Source organism: Clinocottus analis, unplaced genomic scaffold (genome assembly GCF_023055335.1).
Source record: "Clinocottus analis isolate CAN_PGR_092001 unplaced genomic scaffold, fCliAna1.0.p SCAF_19, whole genome shotgun sequence".
Classification (NCBI taxonomy): domain Eukaryota; kingdom Metazoa; phylum Chordata; class Actinopteri; order Perciformes; family Cottidae; genus Clinocottus; species Clinocottus analis.
The window spans coordinates 6,171,228-6,192,389 of NW_027175920.1; the positions used below are offsets into that span (position 1 = coordinate 6,171,228).

At 38.7% G+C, this 21,162-nt stretch overlaps 1 protein-coding gene across 2 annotated transcripts in view; it reads left to right on the forward strand.

Annotated features, from left to right (window-relative positions):
* Window positions 1–21,162, forward strand: part of LOC137790007 (zinc finger protein 385C-like) — a 58,789-nt gene that overhangs the window by 7,798 nt on the left and 29,829 nt on the right. For both annotated transcript variants that reach the window (XM_068583925.1, XM_068583927.1), the window contains exon 2: window positions 15,428–15,703. In XM_068583925.1, coding sequence (XP_068440026.1) covers window positions 15,428–15,703 — 276 coding nt within the window. The remainder of the gene's footprint in view (window positions 1–15,427; window positions 15,704–21,162) is intronic.

Sequence of the window (21,162 nt, forward strand, 5' to 3'; positions counted from 1 at the left end):
TCGTCATTAGCCTATGTCATAATGGTCAGAAGCTACAGTATTAAAACAGCTGCGTGTGTTTCTGGATGGTGGCTGATTGCCAAGAGACGAGAAGACCGGAAAAAAAACAACGAAATAACTGAATATAGCTGAAAATACAGAAAAGGGTAACTACTGGTTTATAGACAACAGAGAGATCCATACTGACAATAGTTGTGAGGTGTGCCTAAAGAGAGAAGAGGTCACCAAACTGGATGAGGTCACCAAACTGGATGGCACCGAATAAAATTAGCTGACAACATTTGGAAATCAGAAAAGAAGCACCGTGTTCATTCTGAAACCATTTCTGTCCCCTGTTTTCCTCGAATCAAAAAGCTTTGTTTCGCATCTGATTCGTCACGCAGTCTTATTAAAAAATTATTTTGCTCTTTGTTCCTCCATTAAATGGTGCGTTATATTCTCTGTAATGGCCATTACTCCTGAACACAAAAGACCAGTCGAGCAGGCCAAATGAAATGGTCGTTAATTGAAGGGGCCATTAAAGCATGTCTCTGCTGCTCGCCAAGTGCCGTCTGATCATCCGTCGTGACTGAATCACGGGGATCTGAGGGTGAAGCCTCCGTCCGTTACGTCCACTAACAGGTTACGACCATCGCTCATCTGACAAAATTAGGCTTCTTTTCAAATCTCGGCAGTATCATTCTCATGTTCATTGTGATAACTCACTGTTGTATGGCCCACAGGCCCTTTTGGGTAGCAATCAAGGGTTGGAAATTAATTATTGTTATTCTTACCACTATTTTTTGTACATGGAAAGGAAATGTTTTGTGTATATTCTGAAAGAAGTGAATTCTCCTGCTCCTCCATTCTCTCTGGAGCTTTTAACTCTGATGGTGATTCTGATGGTGATTCTCCACAGCAGCGACGGCTCCATATTGTCTCATAATACAAAAATACTCTTTGAATATGGTAGTTTAATACTATGTTTTGGTTCAGTATTGTGCTGGAAATGTCTTTTCATCTTTCAAGACTTGCTTTTATAAATATTTGGTCTCACGGCTGTTTCAATTCCAAAGCAACGTTTGTAGAATGTTCTGATCCTTATTTACTGAAAGACAAAGTCAGGCCGTTGATTTAGAAGTTATTTATAAACTATTTAAATGATCAATATTACTATTATTGTTATGATATCTTGTTGATCTCATACTTTTGGCAAATGTCCAGTGATGCAGACAAAACAGACCAGTTCAGAGAGAAATATTATAAATATACACCAAAAGTTAAATGAAACATGAGCTCATGGACAATTAACCCAAGACTGTAGATGTCAGGGGTGTATTCATGCAGGTGAAAGTTCAGACGTATTGTGACATTTGTTGTTGACATATAACTGAAGCAGAAGCAGTTTAAAGCAGTTGCATTAGGCTGAAAGCCAGTGGGAAACTTTTTTTGGGCCACTTGGGGGTCATTAGAAAAGAATTATACACACAGCATTGACATTATCAAAGTTGATAAGATATTACATAGTGTAATCTTTTACTACAAATGGTTATTTCACATAATGCTTATCAGCATCTACTGCCTTCTTAATTATGAAATGTTAGAGGCTGATAAGAATTTGAATTAAACTGACTCAGACACGCTTATTCGTTGAAAAAGTTATCCAGAGCGTCTCCTTGTCCAACCACCTTAAAGAAGCAGTGAGATAATTCAGGCAATTAAACCCATTTTACCTGGGGAGTGCGCCTAATTAAAAGTCAATCCAATTTAGCCTGTCAGGTTTCCAATATGAGTCAGCACTGATAAGAACTTGGAAGATGGATGATTAGGGGAATGTAAGCGAGAAAGAGCAGTGATCTTATCTGCAGTCGTCTGTCAACGTTGGGATGATTCGCTCCAGAAAAGAAAAACACCATTGGATTTCTTCACCATGCGATTGGATACCTCAGCAATTCTCATTGGAGTGAAAACTAATTTAATCAAAAGTGTGGCTAGATAATTAATTACTAAATACACAGTTATAGAATAAGCTACCTTAGGAAGCAGTAATACTACTGATAGCACTTGGTTTGATCGGCACCTAGACTGTGGAAATTAGAGAGCACATGACTTTTGCAGCAATTATTTCTCTTTAAAGAGCTGATTCTTGTGTTTTCGGCCTCTTGGGGGCAGTGTAAACAAGTTGTTACAGCTGTAGACTACTTTTAAAGTCACACAACTTATTATATACAAACTACTTCATCCAAATACTGAGGGCTCTTTTTCAAAACTATTATGTTATTAAGCTTAAATTGATGACATCAATGAATGTTTAATGTAAATCTCCCAACTGCGGGTCTAATAAAGGAATATAGGCTAATGTTTAACAGGTGATTTAGACTCCTGAAACTGATCTCTCACTTGGATTTGTTGTAAGATGTCCAGTTATCAAGTTACTCATGAAATTAAATGTGCTGCCAACAAGCTGCCTGAATGTGTATGCCTCTGCTGTTTGATAATGCGGTAGCTTAGTGAATCTGCATTTTGCAAGGCAGCGGTGTCACTCACCGGTGCACCAAAGTCCTTTTTCATATTCTCACACTCTAATTTCCACTTGCATATGCAGCAGAGGGCGTGTACAGCCGGGCTGCTGTTAAGGAGAGTAGTGCTGCAGAACACAGTACTGTACAGCAGGATCTATTAAAAATCTGTCTGGATTAACGCTGACACTATCCAGACGGATGGACTATATATATATATATATATATATATATATATATATATATATATATATATATATATATATATATATATATATATATATATATATGTATGTATATATATATATATGTATGTATGTATATAGTTGATCAGATATTTCTGCCACTCCTGGGGGAAGAAAAAGCATTTGTCACCTATTGTGAATGACCTATTTAAAGAGCCAGGGGTCACACTATCAACTCCACACAATGTATATTTATCAACTGATAAAGCGAGACATGGGCTAGACGAATGACATGGAAAACCACCCTGAAACATCTCTTAGTCATTCTCGTTAGTCATCCCTGCCTTCGTGCTTCCCTCCTCCCACCTCCTGCTATCACTCCACATGAAAAGCATACGTTTCCTGGCCAAATGGATGTGTTTTCTACTCGGCACGCCATCAGTTTACATAAACATATTCATCATTTCTGCTGAAGTTCTAGAAAAAGTGAGAAAGTAAGTTGAAAATACACTTATAGAGGGACGACATCAAGACAGATTGATATATGGCACATGTCTCTGTGATTGAGTTGTCGCGGGTCCCTGCTTCAACCTGTGTTATCAGTGTCATGCAGGGACTGATCTGAGCGCTGTCAGGAGCACGAAGCCCGAAGGGGAAAACTGGCAGGAAGTGTCTGGACCCTGCTCTGCCCCCGGGTCCTCTCCGAATGTAAACACGTGTTCACGCCCGTGTGTCGGTCACGGGAGAACTGAAGAGTCCTCAGCTAAAATCCCTCAATTGGCTACCAGGGTGGCTTTTAATGCCCAGTTTATTAAACTATTGAGGGTAATGATGGAGCAACCCCACTACCTTGATGGTTCAAAATATATATTGAGCGAGTTAATATTGATTGTTAATATTGATACTAAATATACACGGTTCTTGGCCAAGAAAATATGATTCAGAATTCTCCAAATATATTAATCGTATTTTTACTTGGGAATACATCATCATGGGAAACATAATAGCTTAATTTTTTTATATATATATATATATATTTTTTGGCATAACTTGGTCATGCTAATTCTTGCAATAAACCCCCTTCGTTAAATGTATCTAAAACTATTAAAGAGAATTTAGGTCAAGTCTTCTTTAGAGCGTAGCAAGAAGGAAGAGGAGGATTACAGCCGACTCCAACAGCCCACATCTCCCATCAGGAAAGACAGAGAACAGCACAGTCGTCTCAACTACTCAGTCTCATTATAATCCCACTCCCTCGCCACAGCTTTGTGCCTCTATGTATTTTATCAATTTAAAGCAAATGCTGTTGTTTAGTATGTTTTTATTTATTTGAATTTCTTTTTAGAACTTAATTCTTGTTGAGAAGTCAGAGATTTTAAAGTTTGATTTAATATGTTATAGTCGTGTATGTTTGTGCATAAATTCAATACAGTAGAAATAAGTGAGTGTCTTGCCAATGCCACTTTCACCATATGAAACTATGAAATTTGTGCATCCTAATTGTTAAGTGTTTAGAAAATTCTCCTCCAAGCCTAAATATTTTCTGCACAATTTGGGGTAGGAACCTTTATCTGACATTATCGCTTCCTTTCTCTTCTCTTTTTGTCCCTGTAAGCCCTGTCCCTTCTATTACTGTAATACTATTCCATTTATTTTCATTTCTAATCATACATTTGAGACTTAAAATGGACGTTTCTCTTTGCAGTTAGGCAGAAAATCAAAATGGCACAAACACATTAAGGATAAGGATGTTTATTGTCATAATGAAAAGATGCAACAAAATGAAGTTAGTGACTCAGCAGCAACAAAGTAAAAATACATTACTGATTTAAAACAAGACCTTTAATAAATATATAAAAAAATCAAAGGCAGATATCAATGGCTTGAGACATGTACATCATAGTTAAATAATATGACCACCACAACGACCAGTGTGGACACTCCAGGAACTGTTTTTCATATACAATGTGTCTAATATTGTGCTTTAGAGGTGCTGATAGTTGGACATTGTTACAATTGGGAAGATTCAGGCTAGCTTCTCCCCGTTTCTAGTCGTGATGCAGAGCTAAGCTTATGTTGTAGCTTCATATTTAGCAGACAGACATGTGGGTAGACAAATGAGCATTTAGGCATATTCTCCCAATGCTGGATGTTTGACCTGACCACAAAGCATTGAACATTACAGGGAATTAATTGTTTGATTCACCAGGTGTATTAAATAAAATTATTTTTGCCTTTTTGATTATTAGTAAATTCTAATTTTGATAATCAAGACACTATCCTGTTTTCCTCTGTTTGCATGTGTCTAAATGCTTAGTTTGTGTTCCTGTACCCGGCTGTCACTCATGCACAGGTCACATTTGCTTTGGTCCCCACAGAAGCCGGAGGGCTCTCCCAGATGGCCCATGACAGATGCCCACAATTGCTGTTGCCCTTGGTTGGAGTGCAGTTCCTCCCTCCAGATAAAAAAAGTGTCTCACTAAGTTACCCACCACCCCATGTCCCAGTTCCCATTTTTCCTGCCTGGATTTCTTTTTCATCATATTATGACCTCTCTCTTGGGTTTCGGTCTGTATATCTACTGCTTTTACTATATTGAAATAGCTCAGTTAGTTTGAGCTCCATTTAGTTTTTCCCAATATTCACCCCTCTCCTCCTTCACCATTCCTCGACCTTGGCTTGATTCCACATCCTCTGCTCCTTTTGTTTCCCGTGGAGCTGGATGCTTACCAAGGGTTTTACCCATATCAAGGTGTCAATTATTATATGTCCTGTCACTGGGAAAAAGCATGGAGTATTTTTGCATTGAAAGAAGTATACAAAAAAAGCAGTTCAATAAAGGGCCATACCAGTGTTTTGGCATGTTTGAGCCTATTTTAAAAAATATATTTTTTTAAAGAAATGGTTACAGTTGTCCATCTCCATGTAGAAACCAACAACATTATAATCAATCATGGCTGAAATAACCACTCTTGCTTCTTTGAACAAAAACATTTAGAGACTTGAAGCACAGTGAACATCTGTTTTTTCCGAAATTGTTGCACTACGTTGGTTATGTAGTGTAGAATTTACACATAAAACTATACTTACGTCACTGCATGAGATATTGGAGCTTTGACAACAACATAAACAGGCATTATGCTCATTGTGAGGAAAACAAGTCTCAGAACTCAAGTTCATTTTCAGTTAAGAAAGAAATTACTATTCAAAAATCTATCACATTTTGATTTGTTTGTGATTTGATAATGTTTTGTAAATGTATTAGCGAACACAACGCATTTACATGGTGTGGTCCTTCAAAAGTAAAAACAGCACAATGAAATATAGTAGCTCTCTGGTGAAACTAAACATGTCAAGTTCAAATTCTGCTCTATGATATATTTTATTTCTGGCCACATGAGACTTCAGTCTAAGCGACTCCACCTGGGTGAAGGAGATTACATTGTGTCATTCTTGACAATGGCCTACCTCAGCAGTGTTGACTTGGAGCACAAATTTACCTTTTTAAGTGAATGTGTCAAGGTTTGTGCTGAAGAAGATTAAGTGCAAGAACAGGGGTTTATTCTAAGTAGGCATGGTCACTGGGTTTCTCTGATTAGGAAACAGTTTGTGCCAAAATGTGGCGTCTATTTAGATAGAACGAAGCAATGACGTTATAGAAAACAGTGGGGCTCTTTGGACAAAAAAAAATGCAGTTTCATAATGAATTGAATTTAGTTATTGCATTTGTAATATTGTGTGGCAAATGATGATTTATACATCCTACTACATTTGATTATTAGCAGACCAAAAAGTAAAGAAAAAGGGATTTAATTCTTCATATTTAGGTATTTTACAGATCAAATACTGAAAAGTAAATTAAACCATGTAGCCCAAAATAGTCAAACACGCTCTTCTGAGTTCATTGCTAAGAGGAGGGTCTTGCCTTTTAGGGGTGAGGCGACATCAGGCAGATGCTTCTCTAAAGTCAAGGTCAAATGTCAATGATTTTAGCGTACACTTTGTGTGTGGTCACCGCTGACAGAAAGGTGTCGTCTAATCCTGAACATCAACGAGACGGCAGCTGCCAGCTTCTCGTCAATCTCATAATCATAATATACGGCAGCCTGTCAGGATCAAACAGATAGACATACATTCACCATAATAGACTCACCACATGGTGCGTCACAGCATGATGGTCTGTGCAGGTGTAGAAGGTGTGTGTGTGTGTGTGTGTGTGTGTGTGTGTGTGTGTGTGTGTGTTGGTGTGATTGACCTGCTTGTTTCTATGAATGTATGTATGCTGCGAAGCTCCTTTGACTCAATGCAAAAAAATCATGTTTGTGAACAGCAATAAGCAATTTCTGATAATAGCTGTAGCTTTGATAAACTCATAAATGGGCTTTAAACCTGTAGAACAAACATCTTTTAATTGTCTATTGCACTACTGGGTGCAGTTGGTTTTCTCCCAACCACTGATGGATTGGACTTTTAGTTCTCAATGGAGTGTGGAAAGATATGCCGTTATCATACTTTTTACAGATTTTTTTTTAGCTTTTCTTCAGCTTCCATGGCTAACAACTAGACAAACTCTGCGTTTCCCAATCACCTCAGAGGTTCTTCAGGAGGGGATTCACAAGGTTGCACTGGAAAAACATAAAGCGAGAAATCAAAGTTTCACATTCTTGCTCTTTAGTGAGAATTATGTTTTAAAGAAAACTAATTTGTTGTCGATTACGTTTGTTTTTTAAGTGTCAATAGTCGGCCACAGAAATCCGATGAAAGGTGTGTGGGAAGGGTCTTTCCAAAGACTGTTTTGTTGATAATAATTAGTGTTATGTAATGATAAGCTTACTGAGAAAAATGTACATATTTGGCTCGGCATTTGAGAAATTAGAAAAAACACTTGACAGCAACATTCATGTGTAACATTACTGGAAAAAATAATACATTTTTAATTGTAATTTGAAATTAAAAGCTTTACAAATCACATTAATTTGTGTAGCGATGAAAGTATTTTGATATTCATTAAGCCTGTCGGATAAATACTTTTGCCAAAGAGGTGGTGAGCTCCTGTGGAGCTTCCAACACATCAGAGAAGGTGACAGCTGATTGGCTGCTCCACTTCCTATCTGGCTGTCGAACAGTCTTACTGTGACAAAACAGACATTCAGGGGTGTGTAAATGTGTGGGTGTGGGTGTGTGTGTGTCCTCAGATACCAGTGGTCTAATTAAAGAGCTGGCTTGTCAGAAACATGTTCCCTCTTTGTTTAACATTGGACCTAATCTCCTTCTACAGAGGGGTGCATTTGTGTGTGTGTGTTATCTGCTGATTGCTGTGAGGTGTCCACAAGATGGATGCCAAACCAGTACAGACGTTTGTTGGGCAAAGCTCCAGGGGGAGCCAAGCTGAGTGTGTGTGTGTCTGTGTGCCTTTGTGTCTGTCTGTGTGTGTGTGTGTGTGTGTGTGTGTGTGTGTGTGTGTGTGAGTGTGAGTGAGTGTCATAAATCATTACATTTTAGGGTAAAGATTAAGGTTAGGATTAAGTCAAGGTGCAGGTTAGGATTAGACTGGCAGCGATTATGTTTAGTGTAAATCTAAAGCAAATAAATGTAAATGTAAATTAATTGAATGTCCCCAAAAATCATGAAAGCACAACAGTGTGTGTGTGTGTGTGTGTGTGTGTGTGTGTGTGTGTGTGTGCGCGCGCGCTCGCGTGTGGCTTCACAGCATCTTGTGGAATCAAATGTTTTGTGTGCAAAATAATTTGGTTTTGAGTGTGAGTGAGCATTATATCTGTGGCATTAAAACATAATCACAAATTAACTCTTGAATTGTTTTATTATTATTTTGACTTAACTGGAATGAAAACTATTCTCAACCAGTGGACCACATCGGTACTGCCAAATGATTAGACTAAATGGAAAATGAAATGTTGTGTTAATTCAGAAGCATTATCTAAATGTAATCAGGAATTCAAATAAATTAATAAAGAAATGTGTTAATAGCTAGTTATGTCTGAATATCACACAAATCAAGTTACATCCTCAAGAAGAGATGACCATTTTCTGCCACCGTAGCAAGCCAATGTTACCGCACATACAAGACAACAAAATAGATTTTTGAAACAGAAAAGTAATATGGGAGACAACTTTGCACCAGTAAAAGCTCCAAAGTGTGTGATGATGAAATAAGACACTGAATACATCAAATGTTGATTAATAATGGCAGGCAGTGATGGGTCGAGTAAGCAGTATATATATATATATATATATATATATATATATATATATATATATATATATATATATATATATATATTTATATTTCCATCATTACAGCTGACAGTTTCATATCACATATTTACAACCCAGATTATTTCTCCGCCCCCTTTTTTTTGTCATGTTACAAATCTAGTCCTCAAATGTCTTTGACCAATCAGAAGTGGCCCTTTCCTTACAAAGTGCTGAGAAGCCTTGTGTGAAATTGTATGTCACTGCCTTAATGTTACGTACAACTAAACGCACAAACACAGTATTGTCATCCCATGTTCCCAATGCCAGTCGAGTCCAAGGGAACTGCAGAGACTAAAAATATGCACCCTCTTAACAGCTCCCACTCACTTACCTAACCGAGTGAATCACTGCATTATAGGAGTGGAACATTTCCAAATGACCTTGTCATAGAGATCTGACACGCAATATACCCCTCATGCAGCATGATTATGGATGCCAACAACATAGTTGTGTGTCTATATAGTATATGCAGTGTGTGCGTTTGTCTGTTTGTGCTGCTCTCAGGGTCATGGAGTGTGTTTTTGAATGTTAATGGCTCGAATTCACCTGTGTGGCTCACTTGTGTGCGTTTATACTTCATTGAGCCCTCAAGATGAGTCATACTTCTCCTTCGGCTCCCTTCAAAATAAAGATTGTCGTCCCTATTCTAAATCAGTGGTTCTCAACTGGTCTGGCTCCGGGATCTACCATCACCCCTTAATGACAAGTCGCGACCCAAATCGAAGAACATTCTCAACTTTTTAAATGTATTTAATGAAAATATGGTGCAGTTTGAACCTGAGCTAGTACAGAATATGTATGCGACACAAAAACAAGTGTAATGATAAACCAAAACGTCCAGCTGGTGGCGATGGTAGAGAGGCAACTATTCCATATTACACTCAATTAGCTGCATTGTAATTTAAAAAAAACAGCTTTCATGCTTAAACAAAAAAGTCCGACAACTAAGTAGTTTCAAAAAGACTTAAATGTTCAACTTCAACTGAAAATACACGCTTACTGAATCAATGACAAACACTTCACGATGGAGAAAGTCACTGTCTCGAGGAGCAGCTTTTTCACAAATTCAAAATAAATTAAATAAAAAGTGCAATTCAAAAGGATTTATATGTACAAAATTAACTTTTCTTGTGGTTACCTCATGAGTAGGTAAACACTGAATAACATTGTGCTTTACAGAAAATTAAGCAGCACTTAATTTTTCTCACAAAGTTTTTTCCTGTCATGCAGGCAGCACCATCAGTTGGGAATTTTATATTTAGTAGTCTATTTAATTTAATTATTTTAAAAAACCAAGTCTCATTATTATTATTATTATTATTATTTGCTTTAGTGCACAGGGTCATGCTCATAACAGTTGCTTAATGCTTAATAACGGTTAACGGTTGGCTCTGTTAGCAGTGTTAGCTGCAAGCCGCAGGCTCATCCATTGCCATGTTCATAGCCATGTGGAGGCAATATAAAAGCTCAGAATTATGAATTTAGGACTTTTAACCAAAACCTTAATCTTCCAAAAGAGCTTTTGTGGCCTAAACTTTACTACATGCAGAACTTGGGATGCTTTGTCGACCTACTGTGCAATCGGTTTGCAGTATATAAACATATTTGAGAAAATATTGTTTAGAACGTAATAAACGTAATGGAATTGGGTAAAATAAATAGCACCAGAAACGGTTGACTGCATGTACTGGCCTCACTAATCTCACCATCAGAACGAGAATCCTCATCGTTTGGGAGTTTCAACGTCACAGTTTTATGGTCTTAAAATGAAACTGCCTGTAAACGAATGGGAAATGCACCACAATTGAAATAGTATTGATCTCTAATGTAGTTCATCCACATGTAAGCAACCGATACATTTTTTGTCATCAGACTGAAATCCTCCAGCGTTCGCTCGCCTCCAGACCAGAATCTCTGCAGAATTGATAGTCTGTGTTGCAGTAAAATGTGGCTCTTTTTGTCCATTTCTTTGCCTTCTCTGCACAAATTACAGCATAATTGAGCTGCAATTTGTGTGAAAAAAGGTTCCAATTTATGTTCTCAGCGGATGTGCGGGGTTGCCTGGCAACACAACTGTAATTGTAGTCCACCTGTCGATCAGTTGTTCAGTATGTCTTTTTGACTGTCGGGGCTGAAAAGACATGGAGATTGTTGGCGTTTCGCATTGGAGGAATTGGTGGCGCTTGGACCCACGGACTCACCAGCCAGCACATATGAATATGAAGTGATTATTAGAAACATGACCAAGAATATAACTTGTATTCCTCCACCGTCCAGTTTCTCCATGTCCGACAGGTGTTTGCGACGAGGCCACTCATCATGGCCCGAGTGTCTGGAACAAAGCCATTTTTAAAAGAGCACGCTCTAGCCGTCACATCACGCTTACAGCCGACTTGCCTATGAATGCTGATAGTGCACTTCTTGACACATTCGGATTAAACCCGCTTGTTCCAGGATGTTTCGCAGGTCACAGACGAGAAAGAGCTGCAAGTTCTCAGGTTCAGTTGGACTAATGGGCTAGTGATGGATTAGCTCTGTCTTCCTTCATTCAGGCCAGTCTAAACAGAGGATATGTTTCTTTTAAATATGTTTTGGTCACCTTGTTGTGTGTGATTACTGTGGATCCAACAGGCTTTGACTGTGCAGTGCGGTTAAGGAACAACAAAAATATTAATTACTGCCATAAAGCCTTTGTAGTGTAACAGATCTACAGTTGCAACAAATCAAGTGTAGATATATATAGAGAAGTGCCATGCCGTACCAAGTCCCCTTGAGAAGACAAAAGACAATGATCCACATGCTAACAAGTGCTTCACTCATATAATGAATGTAATGGAACAAATCTTTTTACAGTTGAAAGGAAGGAAGCCTGTGTTCATTTGGAACCTTTGTATATGTAAATGTGTGTATTCAGGAAGAACACCTGATATGTGGTTTTATTCCAAATCAACTTTTTCACTCCTCACAATGCCAAAGCTTTTCTTCACCTCATTTGTCAAAGCCCAGTGCAAAACATATTTATCCCGAACATGAAACCAGAGCAAGCGCATGAAGCGCGTCATGCAGATGGAGAGAGCAGCTTACAGGAAACCAGCCCAACAGGTTGCCAGACACATCATCACCAGACACATCATCAGAGGTTCTGAATCTTTTTAAGCCGAGGACCTCTTACAAGATAGAGAATATACCAGAGACCTCCTTACGTATGTCCTGTGGAATAATTTACATTTCTATTGTCTTAGACATGGTAAAGAAAGGGAAAAGTATATTAGACGTGTATTAAACTAATTTACATATTCTAAGAGTCATGGGTTTGATACATCTTTGAACTATAATATATTTTGAAATGAAGCAGCAATTACAACCTTTGCATAAGTATTGTGGGCCCTGTCTTTCAGCCAGACTGGCTGATGAGTGCTGGTATTTAAAGAGCTGCTGAGGCCAAATAGCTTCACTATTAACTGGAGAGCACAACAGATACTGAGTTAAGAGGTAAAGCTACTGACTTTTAAACAAAGTAGTTCCTCAGACGTGGAGATCCTACTACTAGCTCGCTGGGATTTATCTCCAACCACAGAGTCGTTGTGCTGAGTTCCTTCTTCTGCATGGATGATAAAACCGGTAAGTAGAAAGCAAATCTATCAAAGTAAATTTTACTCGAATTGGAAAAGATTTATTCCAAAAAATATAACATTTGGTCCTAGTCTAAATAGAGTAAAATCTACTCTTTTCAGAGTATTTTTTTTAAAACTTTATTCAGTGTTCATATTTAACTCTACATGATAGTAATTTACTAGAAATAGAGTTGTATTATATAATATATAGAATTCTATATAGAATTGGATCCAATTCAGAATTCTACAATTCCATTGTAGAATTCTAAAATTATATTCTAAGTTCTATTCCACCTGCGCATTCCATCTCACCTGTGCAGAATGGCATGTGTTTTCTTCTCTTTATAAACATAACTATCATGGTGCCTGTTGCATGCACTCATTTTAAAGAATGAAATGTTGGCCCGTTATGATTGCCATAAAGTCCAATTTCAGTTTCATTTATTGATAAAGTTACACCTGCCCTCTACAAGGTGTTAGGTCTTATTTAAGAATACTTGTTATTAATAGAGCAATAGCTACAGCACAGTATAGTTTATAGCTTGCTTTCATAGATGTACCTGCAGTTTAATATAAATGCCACTGTAATCTCTTTAGTAATAGTTGGAATTTATTAACAGAAAATTTACCTTTTGTTTTTTTCATATGGGACTTGATGTAATGCACTATTCTGTGTTGAATGTTTTTTTCTATGAAAAAACATGATTTTACACTAATCTTTCCATGTTAAGATGAACCTTTCACGGCATACTTTACACACAAAATCATATCAAAATATCATTCCCTTGAGGGAATGCCTCCACAGTGAACGGTAAATCAGAAATTGGACGAAAACTGGGTAAATCTTTGATGAATTGTAGTAAATGGAGGCCAAGAAAACTATACCAAATTCTGTTCACACAACTCTTGCAGAAGTTTCATTCATCTAGTGTGCTCACTACTCCTGCATGGAGAAGCGTGAGGCGGTCGTGGTGAAGGCTGTTTGCTCCATAGCGCAGGACTGAGCAGTTTCCAGCGGCTCACTCAGGTGCCAGACAGGCAGAGAAGCTCTGGCTGTGTTACAACGTGCCAACAGAAACCAGCAGCTGCTGGCCGGCTTGTTGTTTTGTAACAGAGCTGTCAGGTGCCAACTCAACTGTAGCTGACCACATAAAGATGACGAGGGAGAGGAGCAGCTTAGGTGGCTCCAAGTATGATGGAGGGTTTACACATAGACCAGTGGTGTTAATGTGCCATGTTACGAAAACGCATGAAAGCATTTGTGCGCCCAGAATTGACAGGAAAGCCTCAAAGACGACAAAACTGACTTCTGGTAGTTCTACCTTCCATTTCAGCCCTGAATCGAGGGGCCGTGTCGATGCAAACCACCTTAACGTGAGTTTACCGGCCCACACCTCCCTCTCAACCTGTCAATACTGTTCTGTGATGGCAGACCACTTACCGACAAAAGTCTTTGGATCCAAGAGCAAAAGTCTGAGCTCTTATCCAGCAGCTGTCTGGCAGACAGCCAGAGAGTACATTCATATTTCTGTCTCGGCCTCTGGCTTATTTGGGCAGGGAAATGATCATGTATTGTGGTATTTTAAAAAAAAAATCACATCAAATCAAAAAGTACTGACCCAATTCAGCTGGGTTACTCAGTTGATCAACCGAAAATCGAAAATTGTCCAGAAGAACAAATCTGGACATTTGGATGGCCCAAAAAAAAGCAATTTGACGACATAAATTTGGGATTGAAAATCTTGATTTTTTTGTACAAAATCACTGGTGAACAACATTTCCCAATTCTGTTACTAAAAAATGTAATCCAGTTTGCATTGCGTCTCTTGTAAAACATAATTGCTGGTCCATGTTACAGCAGTGGTACATTAACATATACCTTTTTTTCTTCTTTTTTTTACACCTCTCATGTCCCGGTCCACTGCGAGGCTGTAACATCATTTAAATACTCATTGAGATCGGCCGCAGCTTTGAAGTCCATGCTGCTGGTCGAGGGCTGATGAATTCCAGTGAACATATTTTCTTTTCCACTTTCATCTTTCCAACAGTCAAATTGAATTTTCAGAACGGCAAAGACTTTCACTGGTGGAAGCTCCTTATTGGTGGGGAGGGGAGGGAGGTGGGTGCATTTAGCGAGGCGGAGAATAAAATGTCCAGCTGCATGAGGACTTAACTGATGCCATTTTCATGTGAACCGCACCAAAACAAAGAATCAAGCTAGACTTTGGAGGACATTTCTACATGCACAGCAGCGCTCGCGTCATAGCTGCAGATTGATTTATGCTGTCAGTCTGCCGCAATCACTCAGCCATTACAGGTATCAAGTCTATGAAACATATCGCTTTGTGTACCCCGAGAATCGGCTTTTAATATTCTGAGAAATAAAGAGAAGCTGCATCAAGAGACTTATCTACAGACTGTACTAGTCTCCGTTGTAGTGCTGTGATGGGTGCCAGACATAGGTCATTCTTTTCAGCGGATGCGTGTTTTAGGGCTGGGTTATTCTAGAAAAGACATCGTATATACTGTCCTCTTAATTTGAGCCCTTTTATAGAACAACATTAAAGTTTGTAGATAGATCCAGGAGATGAGTATCTTTTGTCTGCCTTAGAAACCACTGTTTGGTACAATGAAATATCAAGCACTATAATGGTGGTGCACATACTGCAGTTTGAATCCCAATAAAGAAAAAGACCAAGACGACTCTGCTCTGAATGGAGCCATGCTGCTCTGTTGCCCCCCTGTGGATCCTTTAGCAACATACATTTTCAAGAAATGTCTCATATTGGAAACTGTATTGTTTCTATATCACATTGCAAACACTTGGCAAATGGTCTTTTTTTACTTTCTCCAGATATGAAGCGTCCAAAGAGCCCCGACTCACCGGACAGCAGTCGTCCTCCAAAGAGTCAGGAGGGACAGGAGGAGGACATAGAAGAGGAAGATGAGGAAGAGAGGAAGGTGGCAGCGGTGCACAGGGCCAAACGTGAGCGACGGCAAGGCAGCAGCAGTGCCACTATGTGCCGGGTTTGCCACATACAGCTAAATTCTAACGCCCAGGCCCAGATCCACTACAGAGGGAAGACACACCAGAGGAGGCTGCGCCGACTGGCAAAGGTCGTCAGCACAGGTAAGAATGCACCGATGCTATTGTCTCGCAACTCATTTCACCGACCTGAGTCACACTGAGTTCATCTCAGTGTGAGACTCTATTGCGGTCATGGTGTTTTATCGCGGATCACACACACCGCGGCGGAGAGCCATCGACAACCACATTCGCCACGCCACTGCAGGTGGCAACAATAGGCCTGCGAGCAAAAAGCCCAAAAGAAAAATGTATTAATGTGATCCTCGCAAAAGATATACAGACATAAGCATTCAGCGTAATACAACACAGGTGCAGCGAAGCAACACTAAAGAACACTTTTTAAAGGGGAGTGAAATTGAAAAATAGATTGAGACATCCCTGTAATGCAGTCGAGTTCGACACCACTGCGACTTACAATATGAACAACAGACGTAAAGTTATATTGATATTTTCTGATATTTTCAAACTTATCATTATTATCTCCAACTTACTAGCTTTTTCAACCACACTGTCTTAAGATCACTGGATGGAGGTTTCTAAGCTGGCGTCGAGATAGATCTGTTGACGTGCGAGCTCAGTAACTGTCGTGGTTTTATCCACTTTGATGCTGATAAAAAAGATTGTGTGACAAAGTTGAAGGCTCTAAAAAAAAAAAGGCCAACGAAGAGGGAACTTTCTTACTTAGCTCTGTGGTTAATTTTTGAGGCTGTAGCTTGCGATTCAGTTTATTCCGTACTTCAAAAGTGAATCATATTGAGATGGCGATCAAATGAGAATAAGTGTGAGCTTCAGCAGACAATTATCATTTTAATTGACATTTCAAGGCAAATTAAAACGACTTACATAGACACAAAGAGGCCAAGAACTCCCAAGTGAATGGGCTTTTCAACGTTTTGAAAACCGCTGGTGTAACTAATAACATTAATAATGGCTCCATTATATTGAAGCGTCCCAGGAAGCCATGCTAGGGCGACATCATGTGCAATACCAAAGCCCTGCTGCAGAATCTAAATGGAACAGAGCCACGTTCTTAATTACACCTTTTCGCTTTTCATGCGGTAAAATGGCTGCTTTCAAGGATGTCAAATGTCCAGGCTTGAATCTCAAATATTGTGATGTTTTGTAATGAAGCAGCTGCACCAGTTATTGCGAGAGAAGAACAACATTGACAAACATTGTCTGAAAGGCTCATAAACTGCCTCAAAATGACCACAGCTGTAGCGACAGCTCTTGCAGTCTGAACAAAACAGAACATTATGAACTTCTCCAAATTGTTATTTACTGCAGGGCTGCTGTATTGTCAATGGTTCTGTTATTTTGTCATCTGGAGTGTTTTAATACATTTTTCCTCCATAAGAAGTTCTGTGTACAAGTGCTTGAAAAATATTTCTTGGTGCTGGAGTTTGATATGAAGTGCAGGTACTGTGTCTGGCATTGACACTAGTATATGCTCCATAGACTGATGGTTTTATGCAACATAACAAAAAAAAACATTGCTTCTCCTTAGCATTGACTGTGCCAGTTGTGTTGTATTATTTAACATGTAATAGTCTTTCAGCAGACTCGGAAACTGTACCCTGATACCTAACACACCTTGTTTAGTCAGAGAGTATACTAAAAGTCAGAAATATATAAACATCTCACTCACGATCTTGTAATTGTTCACATTTGCAAACCATGAGGAGCTGTTATGCATCCAGTTTATTTTATATTCCAGAAGAGCCCCATGCCATTTCCGAGCACTTTCTGCACACCTGTTTTGATGACGAGGGGCCATTAATCACCTTCCCTCACCACCTGTGTCACTCTGCCAAAGTGACCCGCTTGATCAATCAACACTCAGAAAAAAAAGCCTCTGCTGAACAACTGGCCAATAAGATGGCACTTTTTAATGTTGATTTATGAGGCTGTATCTCTCTGTTGGCTTACCACACATATTTAGCAGTTTCAATCCAACACAGGGCATGAAATTAAATTAATATGATAGCCATTGTTCAATTTCTTCCTCAATTCAACCTCATTTTGTTACCATCAGAATGTTATTGACTATTTCTGTGTCAGATAATAGCCTTTGCAGATCATCATTCATACTTAAAAGTGTGAGACTGATCCAGAGCACAAGCCTATTTTGGCCTGCATTAATCTACCTTGTAATTTTGACTTTCTAGGGTCTTTGGTGCTCAAAGAGGCCTTTCTGTGAATGTTAACTTATGTTCTAGCAAGTGTATATAAGTGACTGCTGTCACTATAGGGTGGTAGTATTTGTTGCAGGGCAACTCCAGAAGGTAACACTGCACCGGTTGTTTTTCGACAAAAAAGGAAACAATCATTTGGAATATTGCGGGGGAAAAAGGCTCTGTGGAAAACAGAAGTTTGTGATACGTACACATTTTGTCCTGCCCTTTGAGGATTTTTGAAGTGTGAATGCAATCAACAGAAGTATAAGGCTCATGTTAGGCTAGAAACACACTCCACCACAGTGAAATGGGAGCCGGTAAGCAGACTGAGGCTGCAGAGGCGGAATCGTAGGCATGATGACATTTTGTAGTGTCATATGGCCACTTGTTAGCACCTATAGACACTTAAAATCTTCAAATCTACTGGCATATCTATATTGTAGAACAAAATGTTAAAATATCCTATGCTAGGGTTAAACACAGACCTTATTTTCAACATCTTATCAAAATCCCCTTAAAAAAACCATTGACTTAAAGATGAGTAAAACTGAAGTGCAAAAACTCCATTTCTGGCTTTTAGGACTCATTCCTGCAGCACTCTATAGTGCACTTATTACCAGTTTTGGACACAGCTAAGACTTTCAGTGCCAGGGGAATTATCCGTTCCAAAATGGGTAAAAAGGTGAAAAACCAAAGCTATTTATCAGCCGTGATGAAGACATACTCTTTATTATTGGAGACATCTTCTAGTAATAAACCAGAAAAAAATCCATCAGCAGAAAGAACAGAGTGGTGCTATACTATAGGTGGTTTATATATTTAAATTGTTAGGCAATCTCAAGTATGCTAATTATAATAACTTTATTTATACAACACCTTTAAAAACAGCAAAGTAAAGTCAAACATAACGTAAATACAGGTGAACATTTAGGAAAACAGCAAAAAAGACCATACCATAAAGGCAATGGATACAACTAAACCAAACAAATAACCAAAAGAAGCAAAAACAGGGGAACAAAAGATCTGCATGAAAAGACATAAAGGACACGCAGGACATTGTCCACAACAGAAATGTTTCTTTCTCTCTGAGAATCGGATTTAGGTCATACTCCAATTCACAAAAATCTGGATTTGTATATCCGCATGACATCACCATGAAGGCAACATGCAGCACAGAGTGGTTTCCTCTGTGATGATAGACTTGACACAATGTATTCATCATAATTACTCATTGTCCTTCAACATTTTACAGACGGAATAAAGTTAATAAAACCAATGGTTAAATGTTATTGGACTTCCTGCAACCTGCTATTAAAATATATTCTCGTTAGCTCATTTGTGGCCACAGATCGGATCTCACTATATTTTTTATAATTTTTATTCTGCATAAGGACCATTTTAAATACACTTTATTTTGTCACTTCTCCCTTGTGAAGTAAACACAATGCATACTCAAAACCTGCATAATTTATGGAATTAGGTCACAGCTTATATCTGATTGTGGGTAGATGTTGCCCATCATTTAGACTGCCTTGACATATTTATTTGACTGAAGAGATTTATTATCTGGAGACCCATACGAGTGTACGAGTGTCTCCAGTTTGCTGGCTAGACAGTAGGGAGCACTCAGATGTAAATGCTGCATAACCAGACACATTTCTCTCAAGGGGAAGGGGGGTTGTTTAAGAAATACTTCCCTACTATAAAAAATAATAAAAACACACTTTTTAGAAGCCTTTTTTTTTAAACTGGCTTTTTTCTATTTTAGTGTAGATCATAGCAAATATTCTGTGTGTATTGTTCATCATGGCATCCCTTTCATAATGCACGGGTTGAGAGGTTAGACATCAACAGCATCCGCACCGACAGCGTTTACACACCCCACCTGCTGCAGGCCACACATGTCAGAGCTATCTCATCCAATAATTGATAGTTATGATGAGGCTCACTCATGGGCAGCTTGTGTGGGTCCCTCAGGGTGAAGGGCCTCTCGTTTCCTCACATGGGCCACAGTGATTTCACACCAGCAATGTTTGAACTGGATAAATGAACCCTAGAGTGTTTAACCCCTTTTGTTTCGGTTGTTGTGAAATTGACAATACCACAGTCAAACGGCTGCCGGTTCTAAAAATAGCCGTGAAATGGTTTTATATGGAGCGAAAATGCAACTAGACCTTCGACGGAAAAATAGCTCGTGAATTATCCTTTAAAAGACAGACTGCCTAATTTATTGACGTATCCTGTCGTCTTTTGTCATATTTAAAGCTGCGATCATCACACGAGTCAAAAGGGACTTATTCAAATGTTTCATGTCTGACTGATAGTCAGAAATTCTACGATAATCAGTTTATCATCATTTGTTTGCAAAAGGAATAACTAATACGTCACAATATATTAGATACCGCTAATGATTAATTCAAACATATCTGGAAAGCTATAGTATGAATTGTAAATATGTGTGTTTACTCACACATGTACACAGGTATGGTATTTTGTTAAGCGCCGGCTGTTATTAATGCACCAATTAAAACCTTAAAGGGAAGGTTCACCCAAAAATCTAAAATACATATTTCCTCTTACCTGAAGAGCTATTCATCAGTTAAGATTGTTTTCGTGTGAGTTGCCGAGCTTGGGCTATATCGACCGAAGAGACGTCCGCTTTCTCTTGAATATAATAGGAAGATTGATAAAAAAAAAATAATTGTTTCGATACCTCCAAAACTAGGCAACCAATCTAGTTTGATAAATAGCACTATGTAATAGGAAAAACATGTATTTTATATAAAGTGAAATTCTCGTTAAAGTTGTATATAAAAACATCAAAACCCCCTGTAAGAAAAGGGTTTCTATATTGAACTCCAAGCATCCAATTAATGTGGTAGACGCTACATCACTTTGTAAAAACAACATAACTCATTGCTGTATTCAACACCGGTTTTCAGGAGGAAAATGGCAGCCAGGCATATCTTTGAAACCTTGATAATAAATAGGAATATTGCTACACACAAATGGCATTTTTAAAACAATGTCTCACAAGCTGTTCTCTGTGTTGCCTGTTTTTCAAAGTAGAGAGAAGAAAAGGCGGATGAGCCAAGTCAATTAAGTTGACTGTTGGTATAATTCAGTCTTTGCTGCGATGAAACCAGCCTAATAACACCCATCCCCTACCGACAGCTGAACTCGCAGTCCCTTTATTTGGTCGCATGAAGTGATTGCTGAAATGAAAAGCGATTTTAATAGGGTGCTTATCACTGGGGGCCTTTTGAAAAGGGAACGGACCAGAGCAGTTTCCCTTCCTGCACTCAACACTAAGCTTCTCAACCA